The sequence below is a fragment of the Epinephelus lanceolatus genome, chromosome 21, assembly GCF_041903045.1.
Source record: "Epinephelus lanceolatus isolate andai-2023 chromosome 21, ASM4190304v1, whole genome shotgun sequence".
NCBI lineage: Eukaryota > Metazoa > Chordata > Actinopteri > Perciformes > Serranidae > Epinephelus > Epinephelus lanceolatus.
In genome coordinates, this window is record NC_135754.1 from 39,452,804 (window position 1) to 39,480,614 (window position 27,811).

Below are 27,811 nucleotides of genomic sequence, written 5' to 3' on the forward strand. Positions count from 1 at the left end.
GGACGTTTGAATCTGGGGCGCCGTCAGCCTCCATTAGGTGGAGTTGTGTTGCTACCTCCTCTCCCCTTGGATCTCTGCAAGCCAGGGCATGATTTGCACAGCTTAGTTTAAAGACTTTCTGGATTAAGAAACTACAAACTTGTAGTTTTTACATGTCTGTTGGTGCAGAGACAGAACAAAGACATAGAGACATAACAGGTTCATCAGGGAGCTTTTCAGTGCTGTAGGTGGTATGTTATTAGCTCTGGGTAGAGTTCAGGGTGCCAACTGCCCAAAACTACGAAGCTCCATTAGTTCAGAAAATGTCCCATTTCTCCCAGTATACACACTCCCTACAGTTAGTTTCAGTTTTCCAGCCACTTTTGTGCCACCTACTGTAACATGGGTATTTTAAGCATGATCTTGTGCGAACCATCACCAAGTGTTTTTGTGCCTAAGCCTAACCACACATTCACCACAGTGTTGTTGACAAATGTAAAATATCTGTGGTTTACAGAAACGTACAATCTGATTGGTTTGTCTAAACCAGGTCAGACAAACGAGTTGTTTCCAGAGAAAAAGGTTTTAGGGATCACGGGCTGTCTGAGAAATAGGCTTCTGATCCAATGGGACACTTTTCAGAGTAACAGGGCTTTGGAGTTTTGGGCTGTTGGAACAAGGGGCAGACCCTGAGTTATGCTAGATGTTTCCCTGCGTCCAGTCTTCATGCTAACGTAAGCTAAGCTAACCTGCTGCTAGCTTTAGCTCCATAGTTTACGTGGTATCAATCTTCTCGTCTAGACTCTCTAACTCGCGGGGTGCTTTCAGACCTGGAGCCTGGTTGATGCTAAAACTAATCAATGAAACTTTGCTTTTGTTGTAAGTGCAGTGGTTTATGGATCAATCTGAAATGTCACCTAAGAATCAAAACACTTGCACCTCTCTGAATGTCTCCACCTGTGTGTGACTGCATTCAATGAGCCTGTTTCTTGTTTCTTGTCTGTTACTCTTTTATCGACTCTCTCTGTCCCTGTTCTTTTGTTTCTGTCGTTCTGTAGTAACTGTCAAACATGTCTGCTCAACCCTCAGTGGCTAAAGAAGAACAATATTCCACCATCGTCACACATCTTCTCCAAACTCCAGACTCAGTAGAGACAGAAGGCTCGTACCCATCCTTCTTGTAGAACTCCAGCATCATGTTGTCTGTGGCGACGCTGAGCGGCCGTCGACTCTGGTCATTCTGCTTCCGGTCCATCTGATCCATGTCCGGTGACGGCATGGAGCTGTAGTTGGCGTTGTGGTTGGTGTGGACCGGGCTGCCATAGTTCCCCGTGACGTTGAACTCGATTTCTAAGAAAAGTTTGAGATACAGAAACATGTCAGTGAATTTTGTGAAGTCGATCCTCCGTCCACGTAAAAACTTGTTTCCTCTTCTATCACCCGTCCTCACCTCCAGGGAAGAACCAGTCGGCGTGCTGGATGATGGGCTCGATGATGCCGACGATCTGCAGGGAAACTGTGGTCATCATCTCTGTGATGTTCCTGCAGCAGACAGACAGGAGACTTTTATGGTGAGAATTTACACTCAGGCGGTGATTAGCACGTTTTCATGATATTACAGAAGCATTAAAAGGAGAAAATTGAAACCATTTCGGAAACGTTGGCTATTAAAATACTAATTAAAAGTTAGAGAAGGATCAAGAGTTTGTAAGATTTACACAGAGATACGAGGGAGGTGTCCTTCACCCTTCCAAACTGCTTACTCATCATCATCATCATCATCATCATGAGTGTAGTTTATGATAGAAAGTCCCCTGCAGGTGTGCCTGACTCCTGTGCCTCTCAGCCATCTTGTTATTAGCTGTCTGAGCTCTCAGCTGTATCTTGAATATGAGCTGTGACTCTGTGGACACACAGTCCTCCTCTTTTAGCTTGCACATATCAAACTGCTCACAATGTACGTGAAGACTAACTCTGCTCTTCTCCACTGAACAAAGACGACACTGAAGAGTGACTTTGATCAATCATGACACGACAAAACCTGCATTTTCTTCTCCCCTAAAAACCTCAGTGAAATGATGGAGGCTCAGTCGATGCGAGCTCTGCGCTGCTCTGCAACCACACGGTGTGTAATCATCGTAATACATTTTAAACTCCCACACTTTCAAACTCTCTGCGTTTTATTGCTGTTTATTTGAAGCACCTTATAAAAAAAAAAGACAAAACAATGTGTACCTGCACAGCTGTCTGTACATTTATCTATTTTCAACTGCATTCATATCATCTGGAGCAAAGCTGCTCTTACACTTTGATTTAATCACCTCACATTGTTATACCTGCACTGTCACTGCCATCCTCAGTACATCTACAGTGGTCACAGTCCTGGGACTAAACTATCCATTGAAATATTTCACTCAGTAAAAACATCCATCACAATCCATCAGGGTGACGTAATGATACTGTGACAACAGTGTGGCTCACTGATGTGTTTTAATATGGCACAGAGGAAGAAAACATATTTCAGACTTTGACACACAGCACTTGTACGTTTTGGTTATTTCATGGGATCTTTTGACACGAAGTAAAACGCAGATTATCACCAGACTTTAAATCAAACATGTGTCAGTGTCACTTTACACTGTTAACACTGTGACATTAAAGTAAGTAAACCTCTCTCTGCTCTCTCACCCTTCGTTGTGCATCCACAGCAGGTTCGGCCCGAGGACGATAGCGATGTTTCCGGGCGTCATCTTGTTCACGTCCTGGTATTCAGTCAGTTTGGAGAGGAATTTGATCAAATACCTGTTTAAATACACGACACAGGTGAGTCAGTGAAAACATAACATTCATGGAGCTTTCATCCAAAGCAACTTGTGCATGAGTACATTCAATCAGTTTAGAAAAAAAGATAATGTGAAGCTTCAGTGTCACAGTGTCTCCTCTGAGTGTGCAGGCACAGTCACAGTGAAGATCTGACCTCAACATGAATTAAGCAGCTGAGTTAGTGAGAAACTGTCGAGCTGTCTGTGTTCGAATACGGGAGCTGTTGATACTCGGCTAAAAGTAAAACTGTTCTACTTTTGTGTCACGTTTTCAGCAGTGGTACATTTTATGTTCATCTATCCATACACAGTGCAGCAGAAAGAGGAACAACACTGTGTGTCCTCGCTGCAAATCAAAAGACAAACATAAGGTGCAAACAGAAGCCTCTTTAACACTGCCTCTTCAAGGCAGGAATTTCACACCGTTATGCTGCCTTGCTGTTCTGTATGAAAGGTTCAATGGCAGAATGGGGGGACAGCGTTGTCTTGCCTATGAGGCAACCATGTCTATAAACTGGACAGCCGGCAGGACGGGATCATGAGCGGCACAAATGTGATGTATTGATGACGTGTTATGCGTGTGACCTGTTGAGGGAGATTTAAAAAGTAGCTGGTAGCAGTTAGCAGAGCTCCTTACCCTCCGAGCAGAGGACGGGATCAGCAGCCACTCAACAGAAACAGTAAACCATTGTTATTGTTATTATTCATAAAACCCTGCTGACATGTAAATTATATGTCACATGACAGGCCAACGCTGTTGTGTTACATGTGCCTGGTTCCATGATGCCGTCGTGATGTCTCAAATTGGAGCGACATGATGCCACCGTTGTCTGCCTCTGTGTAAAAATGCAAAGGTGGCGTAAAGAAGGGACTTGGTTGGTAGGGTCCCTATGCTGAAGCATGACCTCTGTGTAAAGAGGTCATGCAAAGACATACATGTGAAATGAGACATGCAAAGTTAGAATGTGGGAAACGAAAGAACAATACTGAGCTGCACTGGTTCATCCAGGTCGAGCTTCCCAACCAATGTAAACCTCTTCAGGTCTGAATAAGGTGCATCTCCATGAGCACAGTGTGTGTTGTGTCACAGCTGTGCTTGGAACAAGAACACTGTGCTTCCAAAGCTGATGATTACAGCAGACTGTTATTACTGTTTTTCAGCCTCTTCCTGGGTTTTCGAAGCTACAAAAATGGGCCAGTGTATTTGTGTGGTTGTGTGAGTGACTCATCCTGAGCTGAACTACAGTTGAATGAACATCAGGCAGCTTGTTCCAGCGAGCAGCGATCATCTGGACAGGTCTGACAGGTCTCCTCAGAGGAGGACTGTCTAAAAATACGCCCTATTTGTGCGATTCCATGATGACACTGACAAGTGCTGCAGTATCTCTGCTCTTTCAATTTCCCTCCCATCCCTGTTTCTCTTCTTCCTCCTCCTCCTCCTCCTCCTCCTCCTCCTCCTCCTCCTCGTGCGTTCTGATCAGGAGATAAGCCCTTCTGCAAATATCCACGGCTCGTCTTAATCCAGCAGCAAATACAGCAACACCTCAGATGTGATGCCTCGATCTCAGCACTGTTTCACTCAGAGGTTAGTGTTTGTGTTTTAATCTGGCAGGTGTCAATCAGAAGCGACGAAGCATTGAAGCCTGCAGTTACTATGGTAACGATTAGTGACACCTGCTGACCAGTGGCACCGAATTACAAGTCAAGTTTATTTATACAGCCTGATACAGTGGAGGAAAGTAGATTTACTCCAGTTCTCACAGCAGCATTTACAAGAGGACCAGATCAAATGCCTTGTGTGAGAAAGCTGCTCTTGATTGGTCAGAATTTCCATGTGGGAAAAATCCAGGAAGTAAAGCAAACGTTGAAGAAGAGTACACTTGCAAGATAAATGTGACACTTTCTAATGTCACAATGGAGGGACAACTACGCAGGTTGATTTTAGCGCTGCTCATCGTGGACTATATTGCTGTCATTGTTCATTTTAGTCAAAGCATACAGTTTGAAAACGAGGCGCGGCTCCAACTAGAAAACAATGTTTTGATGCATTGGATGTGCTGAATGTGCATATTAAGGCAGTACAGGAGGAGGTGCACATTAATAATCCTCCAGGACTGTAACATGCTCATGTTTAACCCAAACAATGTGTCATGTGACTGCAGTTGCTTCACATCCAGGTCGCAACACCTTCTCACCACAAACCAACCGCACCAGAGTTCCTTTGGAACCGGACTGAGACCACCTCTTCAAGAAGGTCTCAGTCCGGTTGTTTTGGTGTGTTCACACCTGCACAAATGAACCGCACTGAGGGGGCAAACACACTGGAGTTTAACTGAACCGAACCAAACAGGGCAGGTGTGAACGCAGCCTCATTGTGAACAGGAACCAAATCAAAACTAAAATGCAACTCTGGTGCGACCAAATGAACCAAACTACAGGTGTGAAAGCAGCCTGTAAAAACAATAATCAAGCTGCCCTTAAAGTACGATTTTTGAGGACTTGGGGGGGGGGGGTAACCCCGAGGCTGTATGGCTGATTCTACTTTAAGTACAGATCTGAGTTCTTCTTCCACTGGCTCAAAATCACACATCACAAATGTGTCTCAAGGAGCTTTACAATCAGCACAGACCCCCTCTGTTCTTAGACCCTTGATTCAGATTAAGAAAAACTCCCTAAAAACATGACTCATCATTTGGCAGATTAGGTCTCCTTAAGATCATCAAGAACTAGATATCTTTGTGCAAGAGATGAACTCAGAAAGTCGAAGTCTGACTGATCATTTTCAGCTGGCAGGCTTCCAGCAGGTCCCAGTGGACGAGCACAAGGAGTGAAACGTGGAAACTGTGACTCACTTAAAGTTGTTGTTGTTGGCTGGAGGGAGTTTTTCACAGGCGTTGAGGAGAGCCTGCAGTCTCTTGTCTTGATCTTGAATGCTGCAGATGACGGAGAAAGAAGAAGACAGAGGTTGAACGTGTATAAAATCTGAACACAAAGTTGAAAACAAAAGCCCGTCATGATCAGCAGTGACCCGACAACACCACCATGAAGTGAGCGACTGACTTGGAGGCCTGGATCCAGTCGTTGTACAGCTCGTATGTCATCAGCGGCTCAGGGAGCTCCCGCAGGTACGACTTCAAAGCACCTGGAGAAGAACAAAAAACACAAGATAAATGCATGTATATATTGGTGCTAATGTAATGTGCACGTGTGAGCTCATAGTGTCTCAGTCCTATCACCACAGGGGGCAGAGAGCGCTGCAGAGACGAGTCCTAACACATGGAAACGAGTTACTGTCGCGTTCTGCACTTCCAGCTCTGTTATGTTGACGTCAATGAGTTTTTGGTTCGATGAAATACAGTCTGTGGTTTAGACACGCTAAAGAGACTTTCACGTTTTGTTCTAAGACATAAAACAGGGAGCAGCTGAGGCTCAGAGGCAGAGAGGTCGTCCACCAATCACAAGATCAGTGATCCTCATGTCTGATGGCTGTTCCATCAGTGTGTGGCCGTGTTAAAAACTGAGTCGCAGGTAGCACCTTGTGTGGCTGCCTCGGCGGCCATCACTGTATGAATGGGTGAATGAGACTGGGAGTGTAACAAAGCGCTTTGAGTAGGTCCAAAATATGTCAGTGTCGGTACGTGTCTTAAAAAAAAAACACCTGCTAACAAGTGGCTAAATGAGTCTACAACATGTCATCATGCCAAACATGCCTTCACAGCCTTGTTGTGGTGATGACGTCATGTGACAGAGGTGCAGTTTGTTTATAGCTTATAGTTTACATTTACACTTCAAAAATAAAGACAGTGGTGTTCAATCATTGGTAAAGATCGTCTTGCTGAACAAATCATGTAAATATCATAAATGTAAATAATGTCAATAAATATTCTTTTCTCTGCCTCAAGTCTCTCTGAAGGGTCAGCTGTCCGACGACTGTCATAAATACATTTATTGACAACAGTAAAGATTTAAATTATCCTTTGCATGATCGTTTCTTTAAATTAAACTTATTTGTTTCTGTGCACATTATTTTGAGACCCACATATCACTACACACAGACGCTCCTGCTCTGATACAACCAGCACTTAAAAATATCTCCACACATCTCTGATCAGAACTGGTGGGTGGCGATGTCATTTTCCAGTCCTGAGGAGGAAGGCGACGGCTGACTGGGCTTCTTCTTCTTCTTCTTCTCCTCTGTCTGGTCTGCTGCGTTCATTTCCCCCGGGAGAGCGTGGGATGGATGACAAACAACTCAGGGCATCCCTCAGCGGGAGACAGCTTGGAGGCTGCTGTCGTTCTGTCTGAGTGTAACATGACTGGATGTGTGTATGAACCGGCATGGTGTCGGTGCTTTGTGATAAACAAACACATTCAATCTGGGAATTATGTTGAAGCAAAATTCTCCTCTAGTTTACAATATTTAAAAGGAAAATCCTTCTGCCTGATGCTGAAGGAAGATGAACTCCTGCACATCCCCACCCCTCCATCATGCCCCCCCCCCCCCCCCCCCCCCCCCAGTGGGACAGCCTCACAAATTAGATTTGCTGTTGGAGCTAACCCAGTTTAATATGGGATCATTAGATACGGCCTCCACTTGGATTCATCTCTCTCTTTGTCCACACGCTCCAGTGAACAAAGCTGACTGACTCTGATGTGATGTTTTTAATAAAGGAACATATTGTTCCTGATGGGTGAAAACACTGGATCTCCAGGTTCTGTGGTTTCATCACTGTGTTGAGTTTGACCGATTTAAAAATGCAAATATTTGCAAAAGATTTTCAAACATGGGCAGAATACACCGAGTGGACGCCAGGCTGGTTAGAAATAACACTGGAAGTCAATATAGGTCAGTGACAGGGTGGAGATATGATTTCTGTCTGTATAATCTGGAAAATAAGAATGTATGATAGTATTTAAACATATATATATATATATATATATATATATATATATATATATACAGTACAGGCCAAAAGTTTGGACACACCTTCTCATTCAATGCGTTTTCTTTATTTTCATGACTATTTACATTGTAGATTCTCACTGAAGGCATCAAAACTATGAATGAACACATGTGGAGTTATGTACTTAACAAAAAAAGGTGAAATAACTGAAAACATGTTTTATATTCTAGTTTCTTCAAAATAGCCACCATTTGCTCTGATTACTGCTTTGCACACTCTTGGCATTCTCTCCATGAGCTTCAAGAGGTAGTCACCTGAAATGGTTTCCACTTCACAGGTGTGCCTTATCAGGGTTAATTAGTGGAATTTCTTGCTTTATCAATGGGGTTGGGACCATCAGTTGTGTTGTGCAGAAGTCAGGTTAATACACAGCCGACAGCCCTATTGGACAACTGTTAAAATTCATATTATGGCAAGAACCAATCAGCTAACTAAAGAAAAACCAGTGGCCATCATTACTTTAAGAAATGAAGGTCAGTCAGTCCGGAAAATTGCAAAAACTTTAAATGTGTCCCCAAGTGGAGTCGCAAAAACCATCAAGCGCTACAACCAAACTGGCACACATGAGGACCGACCCAGGAAAGGAAGACCAAGAGTCACCTCTGCTTCTGAGGATAAGTTCATCCGAGTCACCAGCCTCAGAAATGGCAAGTTAACAGCAGCTCAGATCAGAGACCAGATGAATGCCACACAGAGTTCTAGCAGCAGACCCATCTCTAGAACAACTGTTAAGAGGAGACTGCGCCAATCAGGCCTTCATGGTCAAATAGCTGCTAGGAAACCACTGCTAAGGAGAGGCAACAAGCAGAAGAGATTTGTTTGGGCCAAGAAACACAAGGAATGGACATTAGACCAGTGGAAATCTGTGCTTTGGTCTGATGAGTCCAAATTTGAGATCTTTGGTTCCAACCGCCGTGTCTTTGTGAGACGCAGAAAAGGTGAACGGATGGATTCCACATGCCTGGTTCCCACTGTGAAGCATGGAGGAGGAGGTGTGATGGTGTGGGGGTGTTTTGCTGGTGACACTGTTGGGGATTTATTCAAAATTGAAGGCACACTGAACCAGCATGGCTACCACAGCATCCTGCAGCGACATGCCATCCCATCCGGTTTGCGTTTAGTTGGACGATCATTTATTTTTCAACAGGACAATGACCCCAAACACACCTCCAGGCTGTGTAAGGGCTATTTGACCAAGAAGGAGAGTGATGGAGTGCTGCGGCAGATGACCTGGCCTCCACAGTCACTGGACCTGAACCCAATCCAGATGGTTTGGGGTGAGCTGGACCGCAGAGTGAAGGCAAAGGGGCCAACAAGTGCTAAACACCTCTGGGAACTCCTTCAAGACTGTTGGAAAACCATTTCAGGTGACTACCTCTTGAAGCTCATGGAGAGAATGCCAAGAGTGTGCAAAGCAGTAATCAGAGCAAAGGGTGGCTATTTTGAAGAAACTAGAATATAAAACATGTTTTCAGTTATTTCACCTTTTTTTGTTAAGTACATAACTCCACATGTGTTCATTCATAGTTTTGATGCCTTCAGTGAGAATCTACAATGTAAATAGTCATGAAAATAAAGAAAATGCATTGAATGAGAAGGTGTGTCCAAACTTTTGGCCTGTACTGTATGTATATATATACACATATACAGTGCCCTCCAAAAGTATTGGAACAGTGAGGCCAATTCCTTTATTGTTGTTGTAGACTGAAAATATTTGGGTTTGACATCAAAAGATGAATATGAGACAAGAGATCAACATTTCAGCTTTTATTTCCAGGTATTTACATCTGGATCTGATACACAACTTAGAAGATAGCACCTTTTGTTTGAACCCACCCATTTTTCATGAGAGCAAAAGTATTGGAACATGTGACTGACAGGTGTGTTTTGTTGCCCAGGTGTCTCCCAATTACATTGATAGGTTTTGCCTGTGCAGACTGCATTTAGAGGTGGAACCAACATGAAAACTGAGAGCTGTCTATGGGTGAAAAAGAAGCAATTGTGAATCTGAGAGAAGATGGACAATCAATCAGAGCCATTGCACAAACATTGGCCATAGCCAGAACAACCATTTGGAATGTCCTGAAGAAGAAAGAAACCACTGGTGTACTAAGCAACAGACGTCGAACAGGTAGACCAAGGAAAACATCAGCAGTTGATGACAGAAACATTATGAGAGCTGTAAAGAAAGACCCTAAAACAACTGTTAGTGACATCAGCAACAACCTCCAGAGGGCAGGAGTGAAGGTATCACAATCTACTGTTCGCAGAAGACTTCATGAACAAAAGTACAGAGGCTACACCAGAAGATGCAAACCACTCATTAGCAAGAAGAATAGGAAGGCCAGGCTGGAATTTGCCAAAAGGTACAGAGATGAGCCTCAAAAATTCTGGGAAAAAGTTTTATGGACTGATGAGACAAAGATTAACTTTTTCCAAAGTGATGGAAAGGTGAAAGTTTGGAGAAAGAAAGGATCTGCTCATGATCCCAAACATACAAGCTCATCTGTGAAACACGGTGGAGGTAATGTCATGGCTTGGGCTTGCATGGCTTCTTCTGGGACGGACTCTTTCATCTTCTTTGATGATGTAACACATGATGGCAGCAGCAAAATGAACTCAGAAGTCTACAGAAACATTTTGTCTGCTAATTTAAAGAAAGATGCAACCAAACTGATTGGGAGATCCTTCATCATGCAGCAAGATAACGACCCAAAACACACTGCCAAAACAACAAAGGAGTTCATCAGGGGCAAGAAGTGGAAGGTTTTAGACTGGCCAAGTCAGTCTCCAGACTTAAACCCAATAGAGCATGCATTTTACCTGCTGAAGAGGAGACTGAAGGGAGTAACCCCCCAAAACAAACAACAACTGAAAGAGGCTGCGGTGAAAGCCTGGAAAAGCATCACAAAAGAAGAATGCAAACGTTTGGTGATGTCAATGGGTCACAGGCTTGATGCAGTTATTGAAAGCAAAGGATTTGCAACTAAATATTAAGTCTCATTCACTTTAATCTATTTTAAGTTTATATGTTCCAATACTTTTGCTCACCTAAAAATTTTGTTCCATTACAAATAATGCTATCTTCTGTGTATCAGATCCAGATGTAAATACCTGGAAATAAAAGCTGAAATGTTGATCTCTTGTCTCATATTCATCTTTTGATGTCAAACCCAAATGTTTTCAGTCTACAACAAAAGTAAATGAATTGGACTCACTGTTCCAATACTTTTGGAGGGCACTGTATATGTACACACATATATATACACAGTCACCACCGGCCACTTTATTAGGTACACCTTGCTGGTACCAGGTTGGACCCCCTTTTTAATTCTTGGTGTCACAGACTCAACAAGGTGCTGGAAACATTCCTCAGAGATGTTGGTCCATATTGACATGATGACATCACACAGTTGATCCATGATGAGAATCTCCCGTTCCAGCACATCCCAAAGGTGCTCTATTGGACTGAGATCTGGTGACTGTGGAGGCCATTGGAGTACAGTGAACTCATTGTCATGTTTGAGATGATGTGAGCTTTGTGACATGGTGCGTTATCCTGCTGGAAGTAGCCATCAGAAGATGGGTACACTGTGGTCATAAAGGGATGGACACGCTCAGCAACAATACTCAGGTAGGCTGTGGTGTTTAAACCATGCTCAGTTGGTACTAAGAAAATCTCCCCCACACCATTACACCACCAGCAGCAGCAGCCTGAAGCGTTGATACAAGGCAGGATGGATCCATGCTTCCATCTGAATGTGGTTTTTCCAATCTTCTATTGTCCAGTTTTGGTGAATTGTAGCCTCAGTTTCCTGTTGTTAGCTGACAGGAGTGGCACCTGGTGTGGTCTTCTGCTGCTGTAGCCCATCTGCTTCAAGGTTGGACAAGGTGTTGTTGCTTCAGAGATGCTCTTCTGCACACCTTGGTTGGAACCAGTGCTTATTTGACTTCCTGTTGCCTTTCTATCATCTTGAACCAGTCTGGCCATTCTCCTCTGACCTCTGGCATCAACAAGGCATTTTGGCTCACTGGATATTTGCTCTTTTTGGGACCATCCTCTGTAAACCCTAGAGATGGTTGTGCTGAAAATCCCAGTAAATACTCAGACCAGCCCGTCTGGCACCAACAACCATGCCACGTTCAAAGTCACTTCAATCACCTTTCTTCATCATTCTGATGCTCCGTGTGAACTTCAGCAGCTCGTCTTCACCATGTCCACATGAGTAAATGTTAATGAGCTGCTGACACCTGATTGGCTGATTAGCTATTTGTGCTAACGAGCAGTTGAACAGGTATACCTAAAAAAAGTGGGCGGTGTCTGTATATGCATACTTATCTATGATGACATCAGAGGGATGATTACAGCGGAGGCACACGAATGCTTCTTCAGTGATGAAGTCCAAATGACAAATTTAAAAAGCGCATTGTTTTTAAGATAAACACATTTTTCTAAAGCTCCTGAAAAGTTGTTATTTTGGAGATTTAAGATTTTTATCTGATGCCATCATTGTGCAGCAGTGGCGGCGGGCTCCAGTGAAGACGAGCACAAAAGAAAAGATCAATAACAGATTGAAAGCTTTTCTGTCTTTTGTAGTTCGTCACGGTTCTGATTTAAAGTGGACGATGAAGAAGATGAAGAGTCTGTCTGACACTAATCCCAGATATGTTTGGAATTTATCACCAGACGTTTTTGGGATACCTTATTGGATCTCTCTAATAAAAACAGACAAAAGCATTTTGCTTTTCTTGCTGTGGATTCTCTTGCAGCTTCCAGAGAAGTGAACTGAATCCTAATAAAGTCTTCATGTAATCTTTTAACTCTCGTGTGTGGCCCTCACATAAGACTTTCAAATTAACCTTTAGCAGGAAATTTAGCGCTGCGGTTCACGGATGACAGCTGCAGCATCAGTGATGTGTGCAGGAGAAATAAACACAATATTAGATATCTCTGATGCAGAGAAGCAACAGATCATTTAGCACTTTAATTATAATGTGTGTGTGGAAGTGAAGGTGGCGGCGCACACGTCTCACTTACACATGAACGTGAGCGACAGCCTGCCAGAGATGCACAGAAATTAAGATCCCTAACGAGCAACGGGTGCCCAGCTCATAAATCTACTCCTGTACGGTGACGTCCCCTTTCTGGATAATGACAATCAGTCGTCATGGCAACAGATTAGGTGCCGCTAGGAGATAGGGGGAGGGGAGGTGGGGGTTTTAGAAAGATAGCTCACCTGCGATGGCGTGAGGGTCTGCAGAGTACTCCTGAACATCCAACACGCCGCAGTCCAAAGACGCCTTCAGCTTCTTCAGTTTGGAGGCGGACGGAGCGACTCTGAACAAACCCTGAGGCACAAAACACTAGTTTGAACCTCCGCTCCCACAGTCACCCTCCAGCTTTGAGTTACAGCAGCTACAAGGAGTTTCTAACTGATTTAATTTAATACTGATGCTTCTTTATCACCTACGTACACAAGCAAACGACACCATCAGTGAGAAGACTGTCTTCATGATTATTCCGACCCAATCGCCAGAATAAATGTTGATATTTAACATTTGTAAGTTTCATGTGTCGCAGATATTAATATATAAGAAGTCTGTGCTCTAGAGAAAGGATCAGCACTCAGTGAATAACCTCCTAAGCCCTATGATAAGCTATTATGGCAAGGCTTAACTACACAGACCAGTGAGCAGTGATAACTAGCATGTCTTTGGGGTCATCGGGTGGGAACCTCCTTTCACCGGTGTTTCGTCTAGTTGGTCCCACGACACCTCCAGGAGGCTAGACAGTGATCTCTGGCGTCCCAGAGACACTCCCCTAATGCCAGGTCTCACTGTTCCCCACACCAACCCAACAACCTCCTTTACCTTACTTACGCATGGCTTTCTCAGCCCAAACAACACTGCCACCTTCAACAAACCCAGGCTCCGTACATGTGAGCTCCAGGTAGAGACAGTGCTGATACTACCTTTCCTAGCACATTCACCATACTCTATTTCACACACTACATAGCATAACTACAATATAAGCTAAAGTTAAAGGAGATAAATAAACTCACAGGATCAGCAAACACACTCACTTTGCAGCATGGTCTCAAACAAAATGGATTCAAATAGGCCACTCCCACACTTAAATAACCTTCCTCTTCCTGGATTTCTCCTGACAGGAAGTGGATCTCTCCACCTGATCTCAAGGAGTTATGTGCCCTGCTTAGTAGTTCCCCCTGCTGGCCCCCAACTGACATTATTTCTTCTCACCCAGATCCATTGGCTTGCTCTACCTGCTTCATCTGACATTTCCTTCACTGTCTTCCTCAAACTCCCAGGAGCGAGACAGCTGATCTTGCTATGAATCCCCTACACCCCACTTCCACTGGACAAATCCTAGTCTTCCATCCTCGCTGCTCAGCTTCTGCTCCTAAGTCTGCATATCTAAGCTTTTTTCTTTCATAGGCTTCTTCCACTGAGTCTTCCCAAGGCACTGTCAGCTCAATGAAATAAACTATCCGTTGACTCACTGACCACAACACTAAGTCAGTGTTGGTACAAACTATTACCTCGTGTTTTAGCTTAAAATACACATTTGTTTTCACCACACACATGGCTGCAAATGTCCCAAAGTCTCTTTAACTAGAATCACCACCTTGTGGTTGTTTCCCTCTGTTCACCCATCAAGTTACAGTTTATGTACGTATCTTGTTAAAACATGATGATTCACAAACATTTTTGACGCGGCAGCACAGAAGATCTAAACAATCAGCACAGTGTAAAGATGAGAGTCACCAGCTCAGTATCTGACCAAATATTTCTCCTGTTTCTTGATACATCACGTTCACATGAATAGGACAGACGTACACAGGTATAGACGTTTGTACACGTGTGACACGACACGTGATGTTTCTCCCTCCATATTTAGAGCATGTGCATTCGTCCACTCCACAATAAAAGCATGAAAGTAGTAGTAGTTTTTTTTAATTGTTTTTTTGGGACATTAAACTCCACTGTTGATGAACGGACAGCTGCAGTCAGCAGCAGCTCTGGTGTTAACTCTCTTATTTTCAACTGATACAAAACTGTGAAATCAACACGGAGAATAAATTCATCAGCTTCAGATGAAATGAAACAAACGATCCCAAAACATTATCCATAATGTTCAGCAAACATCACATTAAGTCTAATTACTGTAGAATGCAAATTAACTTACTCATAATGATATATTTGTTTTTTAGTTTTAATCACATAAAAACATTTACTGTATCCTCAATGCGTCTCCATTAAACAATCATTACATCCTGAGCAATTAAAGCTGCGCAGCTCACCGACCTGATGACATTAACCAGCGCACATTAATTAAACACTTTATTTGTTTATTAGTTTCTTTAAGGAAACTAAACTGGACCTCATTACAGTTCCCTTCACTGACTTCTCTCCAGTAAATGTGTTTATTGTGTCCGTGCATGTGTGTGTGCGTCATGTAAAGGACCGATGCAGAGTGTGCTGTTGTTGTGGAGTCTGACCTCCTCCTGCATGCCACACTCCAGCAGCATGGTGACACAGGCCTCGATGGGAAAAGCAATATCTCTCCCGCTGAGCGCTAAGTGCTCCTCTAATGGTTTCCCGTAGCACGGCTTCTCCACCCAGGTCTCTGTTGAACACACACACACACACACACACACACACACACACACACACATCATCATCCATGTATGATCATCAGACACTGAAGAAGAGAACTGTGTGCAGGAACAAGAAAACCATAAAGGATGAAGAGAAAACATCCAGTGAACATGTATGTTCACAACCACATGTTCTCATTGACTCCAGATATTAAGATTCTCCACATTAATATTCACATTTGGACGACTGTATCGCAGTGTGTCTGTGTGAATAACCCAAACAAGTTCACACAGCCAGTTTCTGAAGCACGGTGGATTTGAAGTCTTCCAGTCTTTTAAAATGAGTTTTATGGCGAGCACTGCGCCTGGCGACAGAGCTGTCTGCATGTATGATACGTGATGGACGCATTAAAGAGAACTTTGAACATCCAAAAAGAGCCAAGTCCCTGTCAGGAGAGAGCAGCCTGTGGTTTGTCCAGTTATACTTTCTTTCATTCAATTTAAATGTATTTGAATTTAAATGTATTTATTTATTCATTTTTATGCATTTTTTTATGTTTGACTTTGGCCCCTCCCGTCCCTCATATAACTGTGCATCCTTCCTGTAAAAGTGAATTTAGCTGAACTCCCTTTGCTGCTGCACTTTCATATAATGTGTTTCAGGTTATTGCTGATCCTATTATTTATATTCTGTTCTACATATTTTGAATCTGTGTTGTGTGTGTTGTGTGTGAGTGCAGTGTGGAGGGGGCAGCAGCTGCATTTCATTGTGCAAATCCTGCATTTTATGACTAATTAAAACTTTGATTGTTGCTGATTTAGTCATTAATATTTAATGTTACCAAAGAGTTCAAACCACGTATAAAAACCTTGAAAACAATATATGTTGGCTGAAGAAGAATCAAGCTGTATCCTGTCTATCAAAGTGCCCACAAGGTCATGAAGTACACGTTATATTGATATTCATCATATTTCTACTGACGTGAGGAGTTAAACATAAAGGTTGATCTTACTGCTGAAGCTGTCATTAAACAGCAGGACCACAGACTGTGCACTAAGAGACACGAGCGCTGCAGCAGAGCCTGAGCACCATGTCAGAGAAGAGTGACAAAACAGACGGCATCGTGAGTGTGTTGTTCTCAGCCTCACCCTGATGAGCTTTGATCTGAGGCAGCACACTCTGAAGCAGCTCTAATGACTTCCTGTGGTACTCCGCCTGGACTTCTATCAGCTAGACAGAGAGGAGAGATCAGAGAGTCTGTGATGCACCAACAGAGTATGTTTTTGTTTCCCTACTGAAGCCATAGGCGCAGCAGAGACGAGCACTTACTGTCTGGAAGTAGCTTGCATAGTCGATTTCTTTGGCCACAAAACTGTACATGTCTGCTGATAACTGATCCTGGGGACGACACAGGAAAACACAAAGTCAATGACATTAAAAACAGACCTTTCTTTAAAGCAGACACTTTGAGTTGTAACAGTAGGAAAAGCACAGGTGTATTTAATTACACTAATGATGGCTGCGAGCTCTCAGATCGTGCACACTGGGACACTTAATGTCGCTGAGCCTTTGTTAATGTTATTAGTCACACCTGTTAGTTTCCTGCTGAGACAAGTCAAAGCATCTGTTGTGTTCTGTTCACCAAACACTAGAAGAGCTTGAAAAGACTTCTTAAAGACTTCTTTAGGACTCAAAGACAGTCTGAGTCTTTAGTCACACACTAAGATTCTGCAAAGACTGGGGATCTTGCAGGGTCACTATTTGCAAGACTAAAACTAGATTCCTTTTGATATTGTTTCCCATCCTGCTGCTGCTGCTGGTGGCAAATATTACACCAACGTCCCTAAAAGAATCACGACATCAGCAATGCCTTACATCACATAAGATAAGAGATGTTACATGTCGACAGTATTCTTGTCAATTCAGCACCAATGTCATCTAAAAAGATAAACCACTGTTAGCCTCCGATGTTTAGCCGCACTATTCTACCAGGAGGAGACTGTGGGAATGAGACTGTGGGAATGAGAGGCCAACTGTTTCCAAAATTAAAATTCCTCACTAAAAGAAATGCTGGTTGGTGGATCAGATACACACTGAATTAAGTTTGTCCTCCTTTTCCAAGAGAGCTGAGACTTACTCACGTTCTTGGGGCTCCCTGGAATCCCCTTCATGTTTCCTGTCCACCCTGTTAGCTGCTTCCTGTTTGGTGCTGGTTGTTTTCAATATTCACATCATACTAACTGAACTAAATGCAAGAACTAAAACTAAAATCTTACGATAATAATAAACATGTTTGATTTTGTCGGAGCATCAAGATAAAACTACAGTTGTTTGCCTCTGTGCACCAGCTGCACCGTGACAGTTTACATCCATGTCTGTGTTTACAAACAGAAGTTTAAAGAAACTCTCTTGAGGTGTTCTTGAGATATCTTGTTTACAGGAATGAGACAGATGCAAGGTCACAATGACCTTTGACCTTTGACCACCAAACCTCAATCAGTTCATTGTTGAGTCCAAGTGAACATTTCTGCCAAAGTTACGGACAGACGGGCAACGCGACAACACACTGCTTGATGCATGATGCTTACACCAAACAGTCGAGTGAAGCGTGCCACAACTTAGCGAAACCTGAATGATTTTTTTTTCCAACTTTGGAATCTGCGACAGTGAAATTGCTTGAAAAGGGTGCAAAAGGGTGCAACCAGGGTGCAGTGTCGTATTGTGGCAATTGCTCTTGCATTCATCACTCTTCACCCTCACTTTGCAATCCTTAGCAAAGTGGGAAGCTGAGGCAGAAAAGATGGCAGACTTACCTGTGGAACACCTAAGCGTGGATCCTCCCTTCACACACGTAACATAACCAGCTCAGTGGCCTTGTGGTAGAGTGTCCGTCCTGAGACTGGGAGGTCGTGGGTTCGATCCCTGGCCGGGTCATACCAAAGACTATAAAAATGGGACCCACTGCCTCCCTGCTTGGCACTCAGCATCAGGGGGGGGCACTGCTGCTGCTCACCGCTCCCTCAGGGGATGGGTCAAATGCGGAGAACAAATTTCACACGCTCAGGTGTGTGACAATCAGTGGAACTTTTACCTTTACCTTTACGTGGGGTTAGATGTGTTTGGTCCATGGTCGGTTACTGCCAGACGTACGAGAGGAGGTCAAGCATGCAGTAAACGTTGGGCAGTCCTGTTCACTTGTGTGAGCATGAGAGCCGTGCACATAGAAGTCATCGAATCTACGGATACCTCAAGCTGTATCGGCGCCCTGAGACGTTTCTCCGCCATCAGAGGTCCTGCCAAACGTCTTCAGTCAGATTGCGGCACAAACTTTGTTGCAGCCTCAACAGAGCTGGGATTTAACAAAGAGGAGCCAGACCTGAGAGTCCAGAGGTATTTGAGTGAACAAGGCTGCACCTGGGAGTTCAACCCCCCTCATTCCTCCCACAGGGGGGGCTCCTGGGAGAGAGTGATTGGCGTGGCTCGTAGGATCCTTGACTGCATGTTGTCAGAGAAGCAAATCCACCTAACCCACGAGGTACTGTGCACCCTTATGTCGGAAGTCTCGGCTATCATAAATGCTAGACCCCTCATCCCAACCTCAACCGATCCTGATTCACCATTCATCCTCTCACCTGCGATGCTGCTTACCCAGAAGGCTGGTGCACCTCCTCCACTGGGTCATTTTACAGACACAGATCTGCTCAGGAGACCATGGAAGCAGGTGCAGAGACTCGCCAACAGATTTTGGACACGGTGGAGACGAGATGATCTCCCCACACTTCAGAGTCGGCAAAAATGGAATGTTGTCCACCGCAACTTGGAAGCAGGACACCTTGTGAACCTCCTGAAAGATGATCAAGTGTCACGCAATGAGTGGCCCATGACAATGGTCACTGCAGCGTTTCCAAGTGCTGATGGGAAGGTGCCCAAGGCTGAGATCAAGACCACCAATCAAGGAACCCCTAGGACCTTCCTGAGACCCATCTCCCAGGTTATTCCTCTGTTGCCCGGAGAGGACAAGAGCAGTGGATAAATTGTGTGTGGCTCTATGGGCCAGGCAGGGAGTGTTCTGCCATTCTCTGAGGTCGCTCAGAGTTGATGTGTGCATGGGTAGTTTAAATTCAGTTGCAACATCATGTTGTGTTTAAGATTAATGGCAGTGTGTGTGAAATGGGCCACACCTACAGATATCTGGCAACAGTTTCTAGGAAGGCAGTGTGGAATAAAAACATATTGCCTCACAGCTGAGCTCACTGCTGCTCCTGGAGAGAACCAGCATGACATATTTTCCATCTCTCCCTGCTCTGTCCACACCTGGGGCTCTTCTCTTTTCTGTATTTTATGCCTCTTCTTCTCCTCTCTCCACCATCCTTCTGCCTGTGACGCAGAAATCGATCTCAGCACGCCATCTTAAAGGATGTCTGATTCCTGAAATGCATCTCGAGGGGAGAAGAGGCCTGCTGGGGGAGCTATGAGCGACGGTCACACAGGTGTGCCCTTTGCAAAAGTCTTTTTGGCACCCACGACGTGTTAAAGAGACGAAATCTAAAAACCTAAATGATAAAAACACTTGATTTATAGCTCTATGGGAGAAAAAGTGAACTGATTGTGAGTAGAGGTGATCACTGACTCGACAGATCTCCATGCGGTTGGCTGCCTCCTCCATCTCTTCCCTGAGGTGGTCGGCCTTGGCTCCTGTTGGCTGCAGGTTACTGGAAAGTCCTGAAGACTTGGTGGACTGATAATACCTGAGAGCAAAACAGAAACATTGTTTTATCAATATGTTTGGTTGATATTAACATTGACTGAAGAAGGATTCAGATTCTTTACTTACATAAAAACATTAAGTCCTGCATTCAAAACCTTATTTAAAGCTCCAGTGTGAAGGATTTAGGGAATATGAGTCTGGATCTTCAGTTATCAGAGACAAAATGTGAGCAAACATTAGCAGGTATTAGGCTAGCTGCCAAACAGCACGGGAGAAACACTGATCTGTGATGTGCAACTGTTTTGTTCAGTGTTTTTATCTGTTAAAGCTGATCCTCTGATTGAGAGAGGCCGAGACCCCTGAGGATAACTCAGCTCTCGGTAAAAACCTCATGAACAACGAACCCTGAGGCCGCCCCCTGACAGTCGATCAAACATTAGTCGACCAGAAAGCTCATTAGTTGGCAAGATGTCACTGGTCGCTTAAGGTGCGGACACACCAAACAGACATCAAAGAACTAGCGGTGACGAAAGCCAACTGTTGCGTCGTCTACGTCGCCTCACGTCGCCCTGTGTCAGTTGCATTTGAACACACTACACGGACTACATCCGACGGCCAAGTAGCACGTACGTTCTGCGCCTGCGTGAGAGAGAGCGGAGTGAGAGAGTGGTACATCCTGTCAGCCGAGGGGTTTCCTATCTGTGCAGCCGAGCACCGCAGCACCTCCACGGACTATTACATCCAGACGGTCCCGGTGTTTCCTCCGCAGGCTCCACTTCACTCAGCTGCCCGATAAACCCGCTGCTTCTTCCCACTTTAACCTGAATAACAAACCAGGGCTCGGTGCTCCGGTTGGATCCAAACGGAGAGCCGGGGCTAGCTCAGAGACTAGCGGAGGCTAACTGGCTGTGCTTCCCTCCGGTCATGCTGCGGCTAACGCTCCGCTAGCCGCTCCCAGCTAGCTCCGGTTTGTTATTCAGGTTGAAGTGTGAAGAAGCAGCGGGTCTGTGGGGCAGTTTTACTACAGGCATAAATAAACAAATAAAACCTGAACAGCAAATCAGAGTGATCTCTCTCACTGACAAGCTCCGCCGCCGATTCAACATGCTCAATCGGCTGAAAAGATGCCAACGCCGAAGTGCCGATGGTGCGGGACACACTGCAAAAACTAGGGCGACAGACGCTCACCGACGGCCCGACTTTGGTCGACGGCCGACCGTCGGCTTGGTGTGTCAGGGCCTTTAGTTGCAGAAAAAACAAAACGTCTCTGTATCTTTTACTATGTTTTATTGCTCTGTAAAACACTGTGAATCACCGTGTGTATGAAATGGGCGACAAAAATAAAGCTGCTTTTCCTAACGTTTCTGGATTAATGTGTCTGTTGCATTTTACTGCTGTAGATGTTTAAGGTTGAGGTATTTTATCTTCTTAATATACTGTTGGGTAGTTTAATCTACAGCAATGCATCATGGTCTAGATCATCATATGTTTGTAGTGTGGCTGTCCTGTGAGAACCACGTATCTTTTAGCTGATCCAACAGAGTTTTTAAAGAGTATTGAGCTTAAGAAGAAGAAGAAGAGTTTCCTCAGCACATAAAGGAACTCTTCGTCCTTCAGTTTATCACAAACACTCAACATCAACACATCTGGAGATACGTGGTTTTAACTGGACAGGAAGGTCAAAGTAACTAAATCTGTCAGTCAAATGTAGTGGAGTACTGCAGATGTATAAAGTAGCATAGAATGGAGCAAAAAGGAAGGTACAAGTACCTCAACACTGTAACTGAGTACAGTACTTAGTTACATTGCACTGCTGTGAACGCACCGTGTTAAACTAAACAAGGACATTTTTTATTTGCCTTCAGCAGCTTCAGACTTTTGTTCAGAGAGTGATAATCATCAACACCAGAGTGTGACAGCTCCTCTAACAGAGTGACTCAACACTGAGGGAACAACACAACAAACTGTTCCTCTTTTTAAAGACAGTGCAAGTCTTTAGATAACAGCTGACTATGTACATATCCTCAGACATTCAACTTAAGCTGTTTGCTCCTCTAATTCAAAGTCTCCTCGTCCCTCTCTGTCTGACTTTCTGTCTGAGTTGAGTCTCTGGGTGGAGATAATATGTCGTGCTGCCAGAGGAGCTCAGCACACAGAAGCATGATGGGAAAAACTGTCTCAGATTTGGGTCACTAAAAAAAAAAAAAGACTGACTGGACTGCAGAGAGGAAATCACATTTCTCTCCATGTCACTGCTCAGAGTGGCAGTGAAGTGACAGTGAATCAGCACAAACAGTGTGGTGATTGTATGTTTCAGGGATCCAGAAACAGCCTCTGATTGGACGGGAGAGAAATCTGCACTGACATGATGAGTCCAACCGTTCAAGGTCACTAAGAGGTTTTCACACCTGAGGTCTGAAGTCCGAAGATATCAGCTTGTTAAACACTGAAAAGTTTTGGAGCTTTGAGCCTCAACACACTTTGATAATTAGCTAAAGGAGCCCTGTGGAGATTTCTCTAAGACGTTTATTACACAGTTTCATCTTGTTGTATGAATCAGGAACCAATAAAATAGTTTGTGGTTCCTGCTGGAACTTAAATGTAGATACAGTGAAGGAAAACAATATGAGGAACAACTGGGTATTTTGGAGGAGAGGAGAAATTAATTATATCACATAAGTATCTTTGGCCATCAGGCTACAGGGCCGCTACTAAGTCCCTTCTTTAAGTCTCCTTTGCATTTTTACACAGGCCACTCCAGTGTGTTACTGTAGACACAGCCTGGAGTCATCGCAGAGTCATTAGAGGTGTGACATATCTGCGTCACCAGCACGTTCTAGACAATAACGATGGTAAAACGTGACAATGAATGAAGTTTTATGACTAAGTTCAGGAACAAAGAGCACGCCTCAACATCATCATCATCTACAGAAGAGCAGGCGAACAGATGACTCCCACACTCCGTCTCAACTTCCTGTTTCTGTTGCACCCTTCTCCCTTCAGCCGACACCAGACCGCCGTAAGACTCCACCTTCCACCTTCCTTTCTTCTGTCCCTACAACCATCCCTCATCCCTGAACTCTCATCCCAGATCCCTCTACCCTCATCCCTCCATCCCAAATCCCATGACCCTCATCCCTTCATCCCTGAACCCTCATCCTCATTATCCATTATACGTAATAATCTATAACTCTCCCGGCGTGGTCTTTGTTAGTAAACAACCATTTAAAGTCTCTGCTATATGGCGGCTGATCTCGTCCTCTGTTCGAGACTAAGAAGCTCCCAAAATGTCATTAATTCCCAATTTGCAGACATTTATGGCTGTTGTTCTTCTTCCTTAAGTTAGCTGCTAACTGCTAACAGCTGCTGCTCTTCTTCCTTGAGTTAGTTGCTAACTGCTAACAGCTGCTGCTCTTCTTCCTTGAGTTAGTTGCTAACTGCTAACAGCTGCTGCTCTTCTTCCTTGAGTTAGCTGCAGCTGCTGTTCTTCTTCCTTGAGTTAGTTGCTAACTGCTAACAGCTGCTGCTCTTCTTCCTTGAGTTAGCTGCTAACTGCTAACAGCTGCTGCTCTTCTTCCTTGAGTTAGCTGCAGCTGCTGTTCTTCTTCCTTGAGTTAGTTGCTAACTGCTAACAGCTGCTGCTCTTCTTCCTTGAGTTAGCTGCTAACTGCTAACAGCTGCTGCTCTTCTTCCTTGAGTTAGCTGCAGCTGCTGTTCTTCTTCCTTGAGTTAGCTGCTAACTGCTAACAGCTGCTGCTCTTCTTCCTTGAGTTAGCTGCAGCTGCTGTTCTTCTTCCTTGAGTTAGTTGCTAACTGCTAACAGCTGCTGCTCTTCTTCCTTGAGTTAGCTGTAGCTGCTGTTCTTCTTCCTTGAGTTAGTTGCTAACTGCTAACAGCTGCTGCTCTTCTTCCTTGAGTTAGCTGCAGCTGCTGTTCTTCTTCCTTGAGTTAGTTGCTAACTGCTAACAGCTGCAGCTCTTCTTCCTTGAGTTTGCTGCTAACTGCTAACAGCTGCTGCTCTTTTTCCTTGAGTTTGCTGCTAACTGCTAACAGCTGCTGCTCTTCTTCCTTGAGTTAGCTGCTAACTGCTAACAGCTGCTGTTCTGGGTAATGAGTAATATGTACGTTGATGCTATCCAGTGTGCAGGTGCCCATCACAACGACCTCACACACTGCTCTGTAGTGTACCCTGTACCTTACACTGACACACCCACCTGTTGCTCCCTTGTTCCCCACAGTCTTGTTTTCTTCTACTGTTCTTACATTTAATCAGTATTCTCAGTCCTATGAGGGAAGACTAGCAGAGTATTTTATTGATGCCTCGTTAATATCAAAACATGACACTAAATCGTGAGCTGTTTAATAAAGTTATTGACAAACAGAAGCTGTGTGTCCATCCAGTGTTTCAGGTTAAGAAAGTGGACAAATAAAGGTGGACATTAAACCAGCCTGTGATGTTCTTATTCTATAATTTATTTTGTCTCTTTAATTTATTATGAAAACATTTATTGGATCTTTTTTCACTTTTTATTTATTCAATGATATATTTATTTTATTCAGCTCCAATTTGAAAATATAATTGTTCATCTGTATGTATCATCTGTTTCATATCTGTGAATGTACATGAATATATTATAATTCCTTCACATAAATGGAAATGAGCACTGACACAATAAACTGTGTGTATAATCATCTTTAGCTCAATAACAAATATGTGAAATACATTCATTGTTGTTATCCAACAAATCCGACTGATGCATTTAATTAACCATAAAATATTTGTAAAGCTGATTGTTAAAGAGTTTAATCTCCACGTGTCTTCTCCACTGCATCTGTTTGTGTCTCATGGACCGTAACAATCACAGCTCTAAAGTTCATATATATATCTTCATGAAAAAGCACAAGTGAGATCATGTGACCAAAGCTCTTCTTTATAATTAAACACGTGCATCTTTTCCTCTGTGGTTTCAGCAGTGTGTTCTCAGCACAATCACTTTCTCTGAGTGCTGATAAATTCACAGAATATATATTTATAATTTTTTTCTTACAGAATTTCACCATCGTACCAAACAATAAATCCCAAACCAACACTGAACTGATCCAACAAACAAGTACTGTGTGTGTGATCAACGCCTGATACACCTTAAAGGGCCAGTGTGTAAAATGGGTTGAAAACAGTGACATCAGTGGTCAAATTCTAGATTGCAGGGCTCACTCGCTCACCCCTCCCGTCAGATAAATGACGGTGGCCTCGTAGGAACAAAAAGCCTTGCGCACGACTTTTTCAGGAGTAGGTCTATCTAGCGACGAGGTGAATGTTTATTTAGAAATCTAAACCATGTTACGATATTGTAATGAATCACTCACGAGCAGGAGACCAGAGGAGCGTTCGGGAAAAAGGCCAGTTTATTTGAGCACTCCAGAAACTCCGGTAACACTCCAGGGGGTAAAAGACTCCGTCCCAAACTCTGACTCTTCTAGCGTAACACACACACTTCATACACACATACTCGTTTACCATGCCGAGTGGGGACCCCCCCTCCCCTCTCTGCTCCACCAATCTCCAGCCCACACACTGACTGACAGCGTAGCCTGTAAACAGAGCTCAGCTGTTTATTTAACCTAGCAATATCTCCGGACTATAGTAGCTGCAATGGACGACTTTGAACGTGATTTTGAAGAGTTTCTTGTAGCGGACACAGACCCAGAGCCATACCTGTTTGAGCCGGAGCACACAGATGAGGAACTCCATGTGTTTGATGCTGAGCGGGTGAGAAGAGAGGCTGAATGCACAGAATGGGATTCGGTGCTTCTGCTACCATCGTTGGGGAGATATATCATCAGGAGGAAAAGCGCCGCAGAGGGTGCATCACAAGGAGTGAAGTTGTGTCTTCTTTCCTCGCAGATGACGATTCGGGTTCATTCTCTCCTGTTGCGTGGTAAGTGTGGTCCATTCGCAAACTTTATAACTAAAAAAACTTTTCACTACTCTCCATCGACGAACTACTAACACTCTCTGCTGTTTCCTCCTCCTTCTTCCTTCCTTCCGCTGTCTTCATTGGTTCATTTATACACGCGAAACACGTTCTCTGGCTGGCTGGATTGTCCATTCGGTCTGCCGTACATACATGGCGGCGCAAGATGGCGACCTCTCTAAAGCAAGGCCCTTGATATATATATATATATATATATATATATATATATAAAAGCATAATTATAAGGCTACGAAAACCAAACGAATTTTATTTTATAGCGATCATACACTTGTATAAACATATTAATGGGTAGAATATTCAGATTCAGATTCAGATTGACAATAAACCATGCCAAATATTACACACTGGCCCTTTAAAGCAAAAAGAATGACGCAGCCAACACTGGCATTAAGTGAAGCTTTCACACTCCACACATTCACCGTGTGACATTAAATCCCAGTGACATTCAGTGGGAAGCGACAGGACCAGTCAGCTCACAGGGGATGGAGTATCTCACTTCACAGTCAAGTCTCTCTCACACAGACTCACCGTGTGCGCGCCGAGTCCATGTCCAGGACCAGCTTCGCTAAATGTTTCCTTTGTTTCTGGATATTTGGGATTTCCACCTGAGAGGACGAGAAGCACAGAGCTGGTTGTTTGTTGGTGTGAAAGAGGAAACAGACTCAGTGTTGTCAGAGGCTTTGCACCTGCGCTAGTTCAACTCTGTTCCTGGGTCTCATGCAGATTAGTTTACAGAGTGATCATGTACAGTCTGTCCTCTGGTACACACATGGAGATGCATGTGTCTGACCATGCCATGCACACACATGAATACATGTGTGTGCATGGATTATTCATCTAGTGGAAACACCAGAGAGCCTGAGCTGAAATGTAGCAGGGCGACGCCAAAGTCCATGTTGGCCTACAAGTAAACGTCATTCCCAAAACACTCTGAAGGCTATTAGGTGAAAAGAGGAACAAGTCATTATTGTGTCTTAATATGCTGAGGAGGAGTGCACACTCAGCCTCAGACTTTAATCATATAATATAATATACATTTAAAACATTTATTTTATTTTATTGTATTAATATTTTATAAAACATACATATCTATGGATTAAAACATAAAAGAGCATAAAGTGAAAAACAAAAAACACGGTAAATATACTCAGTAATTACTATAAAACAGTGAAGTATTCAGAAAATGGATGACAGTTAGATGACAGGCCTACATAATGATGAAGCAGACATTTTGCTTTGTTTTTCCTTTTATGGAAACATCACAAACAGTAAATATTCCCACAGTAGTGTTTTATATGAAAAGATTATTTTATTTACACTCAATTTTCCTGTGATGTGTTGTTTTGGATTTTATTAATTTTGATTTATAAATTAGTTTTAAATAATGATGAATATTTTAATCAATACTATTGAAAAAGTTTATAAAAAATTCTAATAACAAAAAAAGGAGCCTGAAGTATTTTTCTAATGAAGCATTATAATGTCTTATAATTTGTGTGGCCTTCGTACCTCAGCGAGGTCGTACAGAGGCTCGACGACGTCTCTCTCGATGGTGAGCTCGAACAAGATGAGCTCGTGAGCGAGTTTGTCCTGCGTCTCGCCGCAGAGCTTCAGCATCTTCCTGCAGCAGACAACAGGAAACATCAGTGAACAGTGAGGAGGACGATCAAACAGAGAGCGTGCGTCACACTGTGACATGTAGGTCTCTGAGGTCGTCTCTAC

At 43.6% G+C, this 27,811-nt stretch overlaps 1 protein-coding gene across 6 annotated transcripts in view; it reads right to left on the reverse strand.

Moving 5' to 3' along the window:
• LOC117247370 (rho GTPase-activating protein 44-like) overlaps nucleotides 1-27,811 on the reverse strand; it is a 120,157-nt gene that overhangs the window by 22,004 nt on the left and 70,342 nt on the right. For all 6 annotated transcript variants that reach the window (XM_078163186.1, XM_078163182.1, XM_033611896.2 and 3 more), the window contains exons 5-16: nucleotides 27,599-27,710; nucleotides 26,618-26,694; nucleotides 20,016-20,133; nucleotides 16,715-16,783; nucleotides 16,534-16,615; nucleotides 15,286-15,413; nucleotides 13,003-13,114; nucleotides 5,862-5,943; nucleotides 5,654-5,734; nucleotides 2,668-2,781; nucleotides 1,430-1,521; nucleotides 1,149-1,329 (exon numbers count right to left, since the gene is read on the reverse strand). In XM_078163186.1, the coding sequence (XP_078019312.1) occupies nucleotides 1,149-1,329; nucleotides 1,430-1,521; nucleotides 2,668-2,781; nucleotides 5,654-5,734; nucleotides 5,862-5,943; nucleotides 13,003-13,114; nucleotides 15,286-15,413; nucleotides 16,534-16,615; nucleotides 16,715-16,783; nucleotides 20,016-20,133; nucleotides 26,618-26,694; nucleotides 27,599-27,710 (1,248 nt within the window). The remainder of the gene's footprint in view (nucleotides 1-1,148; nucleotides 1,330-1,429; nucleotides 1,522-2,667; nucleotides 2,782-5,653; nucleotides 5,735-5,861; nucleotides 5,944-13,002; nucleotides 13,115-15,285; nucleotides 15,414-16,533; nucleotides 16,616-16,714; nucleotides 16,784-20,015; nucleotides 20,134-26,617; nucleotides 26,695-27,598; nucleotides 27,711-27,811) is intronic.